Source organism: Lethenteron reissneri, chromosome 11 (assembly GCF_015708825.2).
Source record: "Lethenteron reissneri isolate LAM-NWPU_2019-01 chromosome 11, ASM1570882v1, whole genome shotgun sequence".
Lineage (NCBI taxonomy): Eukaryota > Metazoa > Chordata > Hyperoartia > Petromyzontiformes > Petromyzontidae > Lethenteron > Lethenteron reissneri.
Genome location: NC_083789.1, coordinates 729,376 through 744,309, shown reverse-complemented (window position 1 = coordinate 744,309; position 14,934 = coordinate 729,376). Strand labels below are relative to the sequence as shown.

At 51.2% G+C, this 14,934-nt stretch overlaps 1 protein-coding gene across 1 annotated transcript in view; it reads right to left on the bottom strand.

Moving 5' to 3' along the window:
- XDH (xanthine dehydrogenase) overlaps positions 1-14,934 on the bottom strand; it is a 37,838-nt gene that overhangs the window by 1,417 nt on the left and 21,487 nt on the right. Inside the window, exons 16-35 of the mRNA XM_061549689.1 lie at positions 14,802-14,891; positions 14,101-14,270; positions 13,159-13,282; positions 12,408-12,530; positions 12,030-12,126; positions 10,417-10,541; positions 9,919-10,052; positions 8,836-8,923; positions 8,638-8,724; positions 7,356-7,547; positions 6,533-6,678; positions 5,617-5,698; positions 5,338-5,433; positions 4,689-4,817; positions 3,376-3,450; positions 2,952-3,004; positions 2,559-2,673; positions 1,304-1,369; positions 794-982; positions 172-339 (exon numbers count right to left, since the gene is read on the bottom strand). Coding sequence (XP_061405673.1) covers positions 172-339; positions 794-982; positions 1,304-1,369; positions 2,559-2,673; positions 2,952-3,004; positions 3,376-3,450; positions 4,689-4,817; positions 5,338-5,433; positions 5,617-5,698; positions 6,533-6,678; positions 7,356-7,547; positions 8,638-8,724; positions 8,836-8,923; positions 9,919-10,052; positions 10,417-10,541; positions 12,030-12,126; positions 12,408-12,530; positions 13,159-13,282; positions 14,101-14,270; positions 14,802-14,891 — 2,349 coding nt within the window. The remainder of the gene's footprint in view (positions 1-171; positions 340-793; positions 983-1,303; positions 1,370-2,558; positions 2,674-2,951; positions 3,005-3,375; positions 3,451-4,688; positions 4,818-5,337; positions 5,434-5,616; positions 5,699-6,532; positions 6,679-7,355; positions 7,548-8,637; positions 8,725-8,835; positions 8,924-9,918; positions 10,053-10,416; positions 10,542-12,029; positions 12,127-12,407; positions 12,531-13,158; positions 13,283-14,100; positions 14,271-14,801; positions 14,892-14,934) is intronic.

Below are 14,934 nucleotides of genomic sequence, written 5' to 3'. Positions count from 1 at the left end.
AATTGTTCTCCAACTCACCAGTGAGTGAGCTGACAACAGCAATTGAAGCATTAAATTATCGTACGCATGACAATTTATCTCCGTGGGGTGGAGGGTCTTGACAAAATTTGTCGAGATCGCTTAATGGCATAACCCAAAATCCATACTGAACCAATGTGTGTGTGAAGGCACCATTTTGGTGAAGCGGTCGGGGCAGGCCATCCGAACACGCTCGGGGCTGGCCGGGCTGTCCAGGCAGAAGGGCCCCGCCAGGCCTGCGTCAGCTCGGGCCGCGCGGACCGCGTCCTTGATGGCGTAGAACACGGAGGCGGCGAGGAACAGGGGCGGCTCGCCCACGGCCTGCGTGCCGCACACGGGACACGGCACGTCCAGCAACGCGCTCGCGGAACGGGCACGGAATGAGCCTTCTTGCTATGAAATGCATCAATGCCCAGGCAGGGCAACTACTCGCGGATATGCCAGATTGGCATTTGCTGCGTAATGTATGTATGTAAGGTTGCATGCACGGTGTAAGAGATCTCTATGTCTTGTGTTGTGTACTATGTCGCGTGTAGTGTGTGCTCTACGTATGACGTGTCGTATGGGAATATCACGCATCTCTCAGGAAGTGTTTCATGGGACGTCTGTCGTGCTGAAGTGACAGGGTTCCGTCAGAGTACAACTCTTAGAATTCTGGACCCTATCTTGTTTATCTCGCCCACGTGAAGTGGCTCTTAACGTGTTGACACACTGCACTCAGCTCCTCTCGTGTTTAGTGCCGGCAGCGCGTGCGGGCCGTGCATCTCCGCCGTACCTTGGACGAGTACACGGCGCGTTTGTTGGGCGCACTCCGCAGGAGCGACACGTGCAAGTGCTCGGGGGCGTCCCCGAAGGCAGGGATCTTGTAGGAGCCGGGCCCCCGTGTGAGCAGCGACCCCTCAGGAGAGTAGCGCAGCTCCTCCAGCACAAAGAGGCCCAGGCCCTGCATGAAGCCGCCCTCGATCTGCATCCACGCGCATGCATAGGGAACTGGCTCTCACGCGGTAGGTAATGTCCAAGAAGCGTTTCATCAAAACTACTCCATGCTATGTTGCCCTTTGCTCCCCCCAGAAGCAACTTCTGAGCAATTCAGGAGGTGCTCCGGTAATGAAGAAGTTATGCATGAGATTCCGGCGCCGTGCGTGCAGTGCCGGTGCAGAATGCTGATTTGTGTCCTGCGAGCGATGCGACCGGGATGTACAATGTCGTATGCATCAGTAGATCAGACTGCGCGTAGTGCTCTGATGAAATATAAAATCAGAACTGATGCAGGATGGACGCAAACCTGGCCGACATCGATGGCTGGATTCAAGCTGTTGCCAACATCCATGACGATGTCGGTGCGGAGAGTCTGCAGAGAGAGAGACACGAGCATGAGTGACTGCAGCACACAGAGTACAATTATAATGCGGGCGTAAACGGCCCTCCGGAGGTGACGTCATGAGGGGAGGAGTTAGGTCACGTGGGGGGAGAGGGGTTAAGCTATAGAAGGAGGGGAACCGGAAGAGGATGAGGAGTGACGGGGGACCAGGAACGAGAGAGGCCACGAAGGGCGAAGCGGAGGGTGGCGAGATCGCCACGAACACAGGGGAGCGAGGATCGGCACCGTTGGCCAGCGGTGACCGACCCGAAGCAGCGAGGAGGCTGCAGTCAGCAGCGGGGCTGCATACAGAGTTAGCAGCGGGTCTGCATACAGAGTAGCAGCCAAGAGGGTCTGCATATAGGGTTAGCAGCGGGGGTCTGCATAGGGAGTCGGCAGCGAGTCTGCAGGGAGAGAACGGAGGTTACAGTAGACGAAGCAGAGAGTCTGCGGGGAGAGAAAGGAAGCTATAATAGCGATAACAGCCGGGGGCTACAAATACAGTGTTATAACAGAGTGCCGTGTGGGAGAAGACAAGAACCCAATAAAGGACACGAAGTCAGAGAGAAGTGTCTGAGTCCTTTTATTACACAATGCTACACAGTGACCTCACACATTGAAGCAGGCACGGGGCAGCGCCGTTGTGTCCTTGTGATAGCAGCCTGTACTTTGCTTCTTCCCCACGGAGAAGACGAGGTGCCCATGGGCATTGAACTATATTGCCGTGCGTCTGGTCCCATGGTGAGTCCACAAAACCTTAAAGTGCTCACACCCTGGACTCGGCTTGTTTGGGCTTGTTACACGATAACCGGTAAACCTCAGAACTGATTACTAGAAGTCGTTCTGTGATCAAATCTTGATTTAAAGCTTTCGTGACTGCAGGAATTCATACTCTTTTGGTCTTTTGGTAAAGTCACGGAGATAGAAAAATAATAAAGAAAATAATTTTAAAAATCACGACGTTTTGATTGCAACACAAGTAATCGTCTTCAGGTGAAAAAATACAGCAGGCGAACTGCTGAGGCAGGATAAATATTTCTCCTGCTGTTCTCTAACAGGAAGGGTTGCTGGTGCTTTGGGAGATTCTTAAAAAATATTTGCCTAATGATCCCGATAGCATGATCAGGGCACAGTTGGAGAAAGAGACAAAACTGTTTCAAACTGTGTTTTCGAACCTCACCTGGGAGGCTCCGGTGAGGCAGTCCACTTCCACCTCCGAGCAGGCCACGCCGATTGTGAAGTAGTTGAATGGCTTGCCTTCGTTCTTCTCCCAGTCATAATAAATGTCTGGAGTCCTGTGAATGCAACACACGCAGTGCGCATTGTCATCAGCCTCGTTCTCTCCACGTCTGGATGAGAGTTGGCATCCCACATGGTCCGACGACATCTGTCGTGCTCCTGCAACATGGGCCGATCTTATCACTCAATCTCCACGGTGGACATTCTATTTTGTGTGAATACACTGTGTGCGCGACTGCAATGTTTTTCTTTCAAACAGAACTCCCATTGTAACAATATCAGGAAGTAACGCAGTAACTTAAGGTATCTGACTTGAGGATGCAAGACTTCATACCTGTAGAAACCAGTTGTGGACAGGCTTATGCGGTTCATGTAAGCCTTATTCACCTGTGAGCACAAGCCAACCACATTTAATAATTCAGTAGAATGCCAATTGGGGTACAGTATGACTTATAAGGTACACAAATAATAATTCACAGTCAACATTTTCATTACAATAATCACTTAAAACCGACCACATCATGGTCAAAGATGAATACTAACAGCCAAGGGTTTGTGTGGCAGTTTGTTAAAAGACGCATGCTCCACGTTAGGTTTTTTTGTTAAATATTTCACGTAAATTACATTACTTTAATGATGTGTCGATGAATGGTTTTGTGATCAACATTGGTGTTGCACAGCACTGTTACTGACAAATAGTTGACTATCAGTGGATTGAGCAACTCGATTGTGGCAGTGTTAGGGTAAGGAACTCAGACCCAGTCGCGCCAGGAGCCTGAAGGGTTCTCTTCTTTGAATACGGCCAAGCGCTCGAGGAGGGTTGAGCAGGCAATCTGCACAGGAGACAGAGCCACTCAGATTCTACAGCAGCTGCACACAGTTACCGGGCATGGGCAACAACGTCCAGAATTGCAGTTTGCTGCGTCTTAATTCTTGATATTTCACTTGTCAACAGAGAGGACAAGTTGGTTGTACAACCAAAAAAGAAATATGCATTACGAGACCTGGATTAATCACAACATTTTTATTTTACTGAGCAGTTGTCCAAGCAGTAGAAAGAGCAAGCCGTGCTGTAGAACACCCTCTGCAGTAAATCATCACTGGGCGCCACGACTCCACGGCCACTGCCCACCGAGCCGGCCCCGCTCACGGACCGAGCAAGGGGCTCGGTCTGGATTCCCACTCCAGTCTCACCACCGGGGCCGAATGTGTGGCCACCTGGACGGAGGGAGCTGCACAGTGACCTGCTGCTTAGGCCGATTCCAGGGCCACGTTTTTGAAAAAACAAAAATAACCTGGTAAAGAGTTTTATCTTCGGGGAGCCTAAATATACATTTTTATTATTTTCCAAATAAGGTTCAAAACCTGCAGTCAAGATTTAAGGTTCAAAACATTAACCTTATTAAGCCTGCCCATCTGTTTGTCTAAAAATATTTTGTTTGTCTAAAATATTCCTTGCAGTCACGAAAGCCTCAAATCTACAATGAGGGGAGTACATAACTCAATGAAAAAAACTTGAGTTTTAAGTTGTATTGCTATGAGGGACTTTCCCTAGAGACAATAGCCACTTTGATGATCAAAGGATCGCCCAAGGCCTGGACGCAAAAAGCAGCGCTAGAAGCATTCGCCTCAGTGTTGGCTCTATAATGGCTGCGGCGTTCAGGGCTCCCCTCCATCTTCCCTCTCCTCCCAGTGACATCACTACATTATCTCGCACCGTCACGCTTCATGAGCTCCGTGACATCGTCTCGTTATGTGGCTTTAAACGTAAAATACATACTTCCGAGGACAAATGAAGGATGGAAAGCGTGACAGAAGCCATGCCTTAAACGTGATTTTCTTTCTTTACAATCTTCCCTCTGGCCATGAAGAGAAGGGGTCGTGGAGAGGTCCGGGAGGCTCCAATGCCACAGGGCAGCCTGCCTCTTGAAGCGTTGGTTTTAGCGATAAGCCGTGTTGATGGGCCATTCTCACAACACCCCACTGTGACTTGGGTCTACTTAATGACCACTAGTTTGCATGCATTCAAAGCTACAACAGCCATACAATCGTGGATTATTACGTGCCATACCTTCACAGCCATCCCATTGAGATCCGAGCTGACAGAGGCTGCCGTAGGGGATGTGTTGGGAACGGTGTTTGTGCTCGTCTCGCTGATATGAATATCAGAAATCGGGATACCCAGGCAGCGGCTGGCTACCTGTGATACATGTACACACACGCACGCATAAATGCACACAACAATGATATAGGTAACTTTACAGTGCGATCACAACTACATTGCGATCGCAGCTATTAGCATAGCAATGTATTGCAACAAAGTGGAATAGGTAAATTATGAACAGAGACAGCCCTCTTGTTATTTTGCTCCTTGCAAATTTCTGCGTCATTTCCACCGACAGTGGCAGCCATGCTGGCGCTATGCTGGGCGGTGCCGTTCCCACGGCGGACTGATCCTCGTTGGGTCTCCACGCTGCCCTTGGCTACTTTTACGAGTGACAACGACTGCGGACCAGTCGTGATGACGCAAGGGTCAAACCAGAAGTGAGGCGCAAGTCTCACAGCGTTGCCACGTCATTTGGCTCAACATCTCATCTGTGAGAGCGTCACAGTTCCCGGGCGAACGATTGTACAGACAATAACCCCTCCACACTCAATCGTCGCTCCCCTTGGTCGAACGTACAGCTCCTGCCAAGGAGGAGCAGTGGTAGGCCACACACCTGAATCATCTTGGTGTGCAGGCCCTGTCCCATCTCTGTGCCTCCGTGTGCCACCAGCACCGATCCGTCTTTGTACACGTGGACCAGCGCGCCGGCCTGCACGGAGCGCACAGAGGCACTGTGAGAAGACAGCAGTGCACCGTTGTGACGGAGTCGAGCACTGTGACGGGGCCACCTTATCGTGTGCGCTATACATCCATGGTGCTTCGTGTGCACGTTCAACCACGACCCTTTACCACGCGCTCGCCATGAATGCTGCCAGTGCCACGTGATACACACCTGGTTCAAGAACTTGGCGGTAAAACTGATGCCGAACTTGGTCGGTATGACTGCGATGCCACGCTTCCTCCACCGGTTCTGCCTGCCAAACACGACGTCTGTCATCCTGATACTGTCAAATTCTTTACAATAATTACAGGAATGATTGCACTCTATTACAACATTGACGAAATACTCTCAAGATGCAATTATGTTTTCAAGCTTCATTTCATTGTTACTTTCTAACCAAGTATGTGCTGGCTGAGATGCATGATCTCTTTAGCAAGGCAGACATGGGAAAAAAGAAATGGAGTCGGGATCATTTGTTATTATTATGATTCTTGTTTACCCAGGAGTCTTGGAGGGTCCTGCCAGGTTTTTGCAGGCAGGGGGAAATGTGCCATGTGTAATCAAATTGCAGTGAATTTCCAGCATTGGGATGTTTGGGCAATACCGGAAGAAACGGAAGAACCCAGAGGAAGCCCATTCAGAAGAGAAAATAAAAAAACTCCCCACACAAAGGTGCCTGAGTCAGGTATCGAACCCAGGCACATTTCCCCACTGCGCTATCCTGCCATCCCATGGTAACCTCGTGACACCAACAAACGCACTGCTGTGCTTTGCTCATCAGTGGCGTTGCTGCTGCTGCTGCTGCTGAAGCTGCGTGGCAGCCTGCCGTGCTATGCCTACCACACAGCAGCAACGGCAAACACTCTCAGATTCGCCATTTCTACATTTTGTTTGGATTGAAAAGTCATCCTTGCTGCTTAAAAAAATGGTCATGAATAAATCAGACAAATGCTCAATGTTAAAATGGCGTGGCCATCTGTAATAGCTGGTGTTAATTTGGGATCGCGAGTTTCTTGGCGTGCATGTGGTGCGCCGTGCATCACGAGAGTAACACGTGGCTGTGGCTTGAGCGCCAGACGGGGGGTACCTGTTAAAGTCTTCTACGTCCACACAGCGCTGCGTGTAGTTCGCTTGCTGCAGGCACTCATTCCAGCAGCGGTCCAGCGTGAAGTCCGTCAAGGGCTGATTAAAGTGCGTCAAGTCCCCATCTTTGTACATGTTCACTTGCCGCACCTAGAAGCCAATTGCCAGGATGTTTTGATGGGATCAAGGGTGATCACGAGCCAACATTCGTATTCATGACTTGACACTCGAACCAGGCCCGGGCCCAGCTTTTATCGGATGGGGGGCTACTAGAGCCATTGTGTGGAGGACCACCATAGCAGCGATTCACGGCTATGGAAGGGAGAGATCTTGGGTCGTGCCAAGAGACATTTGGTGATGCAGGGCCCACCCCAGTACCTCCTAGCGCCGGCCCTAAGTGTAAATCCTCGTATTAGTGGCCCCTTATCCTTTTGCCCGGACCAGTACACGAGTCCTCTAACGATCTGCAGGATATCTATTCCAATTACCACCTGTGTGTTGTTAACACCTCCCATCTAGGGTGGAATTAAATAACACATCAACTTTGTTTATCTGTGACTGTAGTGGATACTCAATAACTCCCTTAAAGATGCTCAAATGGCAATGAAATGCCTTGTTAAGTTGTTTTGCTACTAGGGGCTTAGCATTGGGTGGGACTCTCCTTTAAGTAGCGTAAAAAAGACAGCCATTTCTGATGGCATTGCGGGATTCCACGCGCCAGTTTCCCTATGAGTACGAGTATAGGGGCACCAAACGTGCTCAATCGTAAAGTCATGTTGAAGCTTTACACAATGATTAAAATCCAGAATTTCAGCTTCTCCACTGACCTCATGGGGTGGCAGATTGAGGGTCATGGCCACGTCCGTGATCCAGTTCTCCGCGATCAACATTCCCTGCGGGGCCCCGAAGCCACGGAAGGCCGTGTTGGACGGGAGGTTCGTACGACAAACGATGCCTCTGCCACGGATGTTTGGGATGCGGTAAACGTTGTCCATTTGAAACAGAGCGCGTTCCATCACCTGCCACGCAGAGCACTCGCACCGCTCAGCAGAGCCAGGACACAGCTTGCATTGTGGGCATATTGTCTCGTCTGAATTGGTGCAGCAACTCTGACACTTTTATAATATATGAATGAGGAGAGTGGCAAGGGGAGAGTAACAAGCAGCAGTGTCAGTGGTGCATTGACCATCGTGTAGCCAAGTCGCAGCAATATACAGCAGTAGACATGACGCACAATAATAAATAATTCCGGGAGGGGAAGGACCCAAAGTGATGTTTTGAAAAATATTCCGCTTGCATACCCAGAAAAACCTCACTGAGTGTCAAGACTCTTTTTCATGAGGGTCCTGCCAAGTTTTCATAGCAGCAGGCGATGTCGCTGCTGTGTGTAATCCCAATTTGCAGATATTTATTTGACATTGGGGTATTTGGCCAATACCAATGCCATTGTATGTATGCAAGCCCCTTTTGTATTGATCCACAAGGGTTACCAATGTCCCACACCCTGGTGGCCAATATTCCAAGGAAATATTATTTTAGAAGCCACTAAACTCCACATACACACACACGAACACTCTCACCCACACACTCTGCAGAACAGACGGAGAACAAACGCCACAGGAAGGTGAATGCATTGCCACGAGGAAAAAGTGTTACCACGATGCCACCCTGCCGCCCAGGATGACTGGGGATGTTGATATGCTACCTTGAATTCTGGAAAGGTGCGCAGAGGGACCGGGCAGGGACCGGTTAAGACTCAAGCCGTCTAAACTGCCATCTACTGTTAGATTTAGAGCCAGTGAAAATATTCAAGATAAAAAAAAATTCCGTTGCATTTATGGATGGTCTCTCAATTCTATTTTGGATTATTTAGATTTTTTAAGTGCGAGGTTTGAGAAAACCATATATGTACACTATATATTGAACTTCTTTCGCACCGTACATAGCCAACCATGTTAATCGGAGCAGTGGGAGTTACATTTGGCAGCACTAGAGGTGATGGAATAATTCCCAGCCGTGAAAAGGGCAGGAACTCGAGAATGCAGTTCCTTGCTTTATATAAACCAAAGGTGGTGTGAAGATGGCACCATGTAGAGTTGGGATACGTACGGAAGCTGACAGATCCAGGCTGTTGCCGCCATTGCTGTACATAACCACATCCAGTGCGATCACTCGACCATCGTTCATGAACCCCACCTGCAACACAGCCATGACAAATATACTCTGTCCTTTTTCCACTTTGGATCTGTGCAGTAACTATCCTGAGATACAATGTAGCAAAGCAGCGGAGGATCTGCACGACAGTACCTTATACTTGCCCAGGAATGGGTGCCGGCCCCCGGTGATGAGCATGTCCTCGTCGCGGTCCAGCATGCAGCGCACGGGCCGGCCCAGCCTGCGCCACGCACAGCAGCACACAGCACCGTGGGCTCGCGGCTCGTGCTCGCCCGCGTCTCACCGTGGGCGTCGTGGTGCCGGGGAGAGTTTGAGCCTTCCCCGTGGAGACGCAACGTCACGTGGGCACGCCAAATCCCAGCTTTTAAAAAGACCGCCGCTGAAGAGCTGAGAGATTTAAATCCGCATGTGACGAGGAAACCTTTCCCAATGGAAAAATGAATGCGGGCTCCACAACTTTGCGTGTCGTAAACTCTAATCGCAAAAGCCGAGTGTTCAGTCAAACACGCAGAACAAGCAAAAGCGAAGGCATGACACAAGAGATGTGTGGCGACGTTGCTGATACCCACTATCTGGAGGAGTCCCCATGCGGCCTGGATGTGAGATCGCGAGCTTGAGCTGCTGTATCTTGGCGTCAGTGTCTCACGTGACGCTGGGAGGAACTATAATCTCCATTTCCACCACATATGATGAACCACAGCTGTTGCATGCGAGAGATAACCCTTGTGCTCAAGTGGATTTCCTCGTGTGTGCCGGGTGTAATTCTAAATGTAATACTTTGTGCACATGCCTGTTATCCAGCACTGTGGAGGAAGTGAGGATTGGTGAATCATTGACATTTTGTCAAACTTCCTTCCCCTGGGCTTTGAGGAGGAGCTGTATCTTAGCTCGCCAGGAGAAGGCGGGAGAGGAGAAATGTGGACTCCACCTGTTCTGTCCGTTTGGGAGAGAGCGTCGCCCCCTCTGGGTACTCTGGTTTGCTCCATATAGTTTCATATAGAGGCCCGCAGAGCTTTGGCAATACTTGCCACCGGCTCCTCATCGCCCGGCTGCTGCTGCTTTCCTGCTTGTCTGTGGATCCTCCTCCTCGCGCCTCTGAGCTGTCCTCTCTCTCTCTCTTCGAGAGCGAGCGGATGCCGTGCAGCGGCGAGTTACAAGTTGACGTTAAGACGTTCGATACGACGCTGCGTGCGCTGCGTGCGCGGCACCACTCACCGCACCGCTGCCACCGCCACGGCGTTGGAGAGCATGCAGGCGCGGCTCTCCTTGCCGCCGAAGCCACCGCCCATGCGGCGCACGCGGCACAAGACGCGGTTCGCCGGCACGCCCAGCACCTCCGCCGCCTCCAGCTGCACACCCCACCCCCCCAGCCAGCACGATTGTTTAATATCACGGTTGTTGTTGTTGTTGTGAGTCCACTTGTTTACCCAGGGAAGCCAGGCTTTCGCAGTAGCATGTCACGGTATGATATGTCAACTGAATAGTCTGCAAGTAATTTGTTAGCATTGGGATGTTTGGCCAACGCGATTTGGGAATCAAATCGAGGCGCAGTGGTAACACTCGTGCCTTGTAGCAAGTAAATTACACGTAGAAACATCGACCCGTACTGTGAATGAGTCTTGAAAATGAGTCTTGAAACTCGGTGGGGCTGTGCAGGCAATCTCTCCTGTGTGAATATGTAAATGTGTACGTGCACACGCGGGCAGGACACACCTGTGTGTTGGTGGGCGATTGAGAAGAAGAAAAGATCTCGATCTCCCCATTCTCGCCCTTGGGAATGACGAGCGAGCACTGCGTTTCCAGGTAGAAATGCTCCTGCCCCCCGATGTGTATCTCTCCTGCGAGGGGAAGCCAGTACGTCAGACCAACCATGTCCACAGCTCGGCTCCTCGGGGCAGATACTTGCACGGATGTGGCTACATTGCAAAACCTCCACATTGTTTAGAATTTCATGCAATACACTCAATTATATTAAAATTATTACAGTGAGCTTTATTACTCCAGAATTAAATACGATACTCGTTCCGATCCACACGCCACACGAGAACACTGTCCATCGGTATTCACCACGGCACCAACATCGCACGTCAGTAGTCACCACGGCACCAACACCGCACGTCAACATTCACCACAGCACCAACATCGCACGTCAACATTCACCACGGCACCAACACTGCACGTCAGTAGTCACCACGGCACCAACACCGCACGTCAATATTCACCACGGCACCAACACCGCACGTCAACATTCACCACGGCACCAACACCGCACGTCAACATTCACCACGGCACCAACACCGCACGTCAACATTCACCACGGCACCAACACCGCACGTCAACATTCACCACGGCACCAACATTGCACGTCAACATTCACCACGGCACCAACATCGCACGTCAACATTCACCACGGCACCAACACCGCACGTCAATATTCACCACGGCACCAACACCGCACGTCAACATTCACCACGGCACCAACACTGCACGTCAACATTCACCACGGCACCAACACCGCACGTCAACATTCACCACGGCACCAACATCGCACGTCAACATTCACCACGGCACCAACACCGCACGTCAACATTCACCACGGCACCAACATCGCACGTCAACATTCACCACGGCACCAACACTGCACGTCAACATTCACCACGGCACCAACACCGCACGTCAATATTCACCACGGCACCAACACCGCACGTCAACATTCACCACGGCACCAACACCGCACGTCAACATTCACCACGGCACCAACACCGCACGTCAACATTCACCACGGCACCAACATCGCACGTCAGTAGTCACCACGGCACCAACACCGCACGTCAACATTCACCACGGCACCAACACCGCACGTCAACATTCACCACGGCACCAACATCGCACGTCAGTAGTCACCACGGCACCAACACCGCACGTCAACATTCACCACGGCAACAACACTGCACGTCAACATTCACCACGGCACCAACACCGCACGTCAATATTCACCACGGCACCAACATCGCACGTCAACATTCACCACGGCACCAACATCGCACGTCAACATTCACCACGGCACCAACACCGCACGTCAACATTCACCACGGCACCAAATTCGCACGTCAACATTCACCACGGCACCAACATCGCACGTCAACATTCACCACGGCACCAACACCGCACGTCAACATTCACCACGGCACCAACACCGCACGTCAAACTCCACACAGAAAGCCACCTGAGGTGGGAATCAAACCTCGGGCTTTTTGCTGTCAGGCACATGTGTTATCGCGGCGCCATGCAGAGTCTCCACAAAGCGTGTCTGGTGAGGGACCAACCTTCCACAATGTGGTCTGCCTCAGCAAAGCCGGACTCCAAGTTACCCTTCAAGATCTGTCTCTGCTGCTCATAGAACGAATCCTGGGCAATGGCGTCCTGCAAGGAGAGCAACCGTTACAATTCGCTCGCGAGCGCGGTAGCGTGTGTCGCCACTGTGAGGAGATCTAAACACAGTGACACACGACACGCCTGTACCGTCTCAGTTTAACCGCCTCCAACATACGCAGAGTAACAAAACGTCGTCCCACTCTTACAGCTGGACAGTGGCCGAGCGCCACAACAGAAGAGAGACAAGAGGTGTGACCCTCCACTTGTGGGCTCACAATAGCCAGCTCCACAGTGTGCACTGTCACCAGCACGCCCAGCGAGTGTCTCACCTGCATGGTGATTATGACGGGCTGCAGGTCTTCGTAAGTGACCTTCACGGCTTTAGCAGCACGCTGGGCGTGCATCTGTGTATCGGCCACCACAGCCCCGATCACATGACCGATGCACGTGACCTGATGCACAGCACCCGCAACACCAAGTCAATATTGATGCGACATGTCACAATGTCTTCGCTTCGTACTACAGACTGGAAAGTGAAGCATATTCCACGCACAAACAGGTTTGTATTGTCAAGAACCCTCCACCGCCCCCCCCCCGATCCAGCCAAACAAGTTAACTGTCCACTTGTAGGAGCGTTTACTGCGCCACTTATCACTGTTTCATCTCACAGAAGGGAGTCGCCTATGATTGCTATATCTAATCCAAATCGAGAAATTCGATTTAGTGGTATAATCTTAGAATTTGTAAAATGTGGACCCTGACGCCTGCACAGGGGCCTCCTCCTCGGTTTCAAGGTCGTTGCGGGACCTTTAACGTCTGCTGTGAAGCAGACGTCGCGTATTTTGATGGTAAATAAAATTACAGTTTAACAAAAAGCCCACGTTAATGCTGAACACAAGGCTATCCAACGCAATTCAACATGATGTCACTTGCCAGTTGAAGATATAGGACAAGGATGGCAGCTTATTTTCATTAAGCAAGAATTCTAGATGTGCCCTGTGGATTATTTCCCTCTCTGTTCGGGGAGGAGATGCATGGACGGGCCAATGAGGAGACATGCGCGTGCAGCTGCAGACTCACCTTGCCGTCTGCGAAGACCGTCTCGTCGTGGAAGATGCCACTGTGGTTCATCCCAGGCACGTCGCGAGCGCCGATAAACGCCTCGACCCCTGGGAGGCCGAGCGCCTCCTTCGTGTCGATCGCCCTGCACGCAAGGGGCCATCGGCAGCAAATGGAGGTGGACACGGAGCGTGGAGCTCGCCGCTCGTGAAGTGACAGAAAGTGTGCGGCGAACCCGCTCCGGGCAGACAGCGAGGATTGGTGAATTGTCCGCTTTCATCAAACTCCCAAAACCGACGGGCTGCAAGGTCGTCATCTCATGGCTCGCCAGGGTATGATGGCAGTACAGCAAGTGGGTACGTTTCAATCCATATTCTATCTGTACGGGGAACGAGTGTTAGCCCCTGAAACGTGTAGGTTTCCTCCCAAATGTATAAACACTTATTCGTGGAGTTGGCCAAACATCCTAATATAGAGCCACAGGGCTTGGGCACCTCTTAATGTAATTAAACTTTGCAGTGCGTGACAAAAACACATCGCCCAATCATGCAAAACTATTGGAAATTATGTCTGTAAAACAAAGCGTCTTCCTTCCTGATAACGTTGCACTATAAGAATGGTGCAAATACTAAATGTGCTAATTCTTTTATTATTTACTATTACTACACGTACCATATTTAACCAAGAAAGTCTCACTGAGTCTCAAACTCTTTTTTAGGAGGATCCTGCAAAGGGAAATGTCGTTCCCGTAATCCAAATTGAGTAACTTGCAGGTGACTGTTCAGCAATTACATAGCATGATTTTAGCTTTGGAAGGAAACCGGAGAACCTGAGGAAACCCATCCAGAACAGGCCGCCTGAGGTGGGAATCGAACCCCAGGGCCTTCTTACTGCGAGCACAAGCGTTACTGAACGTCACGACTGCGCCACCCTAATAAGCCGGCGCTCGCTGAGGGGGCCTACGTGATGGCGGCGTGCGGCCGCGAGCTGGTGACTAGGGCCATGTAGAGCTCGTTCTCCAGGCGCGGCAAGTCGTCGCAGTACCCTGCCTCCCCGCTCGTGTGCAACGCCGCGGCCACATGCGGCACCGGGCGGCCCACGGCGTCCTCCGCTCGCTGGCCGAGCGGCACCTCCTGCGGAGAAAACAAACTTCGCGTCAGCCGACGCTGTGGCACCGTTACAGGCCGCAGGGGAAAGCACCGTTAGCAACAAGGCTGGCACGACGCACGAGGCGTGGGTGGTCAGCCGCCCTTGTCTACCTGGTGGTGATGTTTGCGCCGCGCTCGGTACTAATCGTTATTGCTGCGCTCGTTTACCCAGGAAAGTCTCAGTGAGTCTCAATACTTTTTCAGGAGGGTCCTGCCACGTTTTAACAGTAGGGTGTGATGCTGCTATGCATAATCCCAATTGAGTAATTTGCAGATACGTAACTGCATTGGGATGTTTGGCCATGATCAGTTACATTGTGTATTCTTCTAGCTATGGGTGAAAACCGGGAACTCCAAGGGATGGGGGGGGGAGAACACAAACTCCACGCAGAAAGGCGCCCGACTCAGGAATCAAACCCAGGAACTTCTTGGTGTGAAGAACGAATGTTGCCACTGTGCCACGTTGTCGCTTAATATATGACACGCGTGTTCTTGTAAGTAGGAGTGTGCACATACCTGGTAGAGTTGCATGCTCTGTATCAGCTTCTGCTGGTAGGGCTGAGTGGCACTTATGTGCTCTGGTGGAATCTCTGAGATGTCCTCATCCTACAAGTATCAGGAAACATACACACTATTAGGCACATGCCAC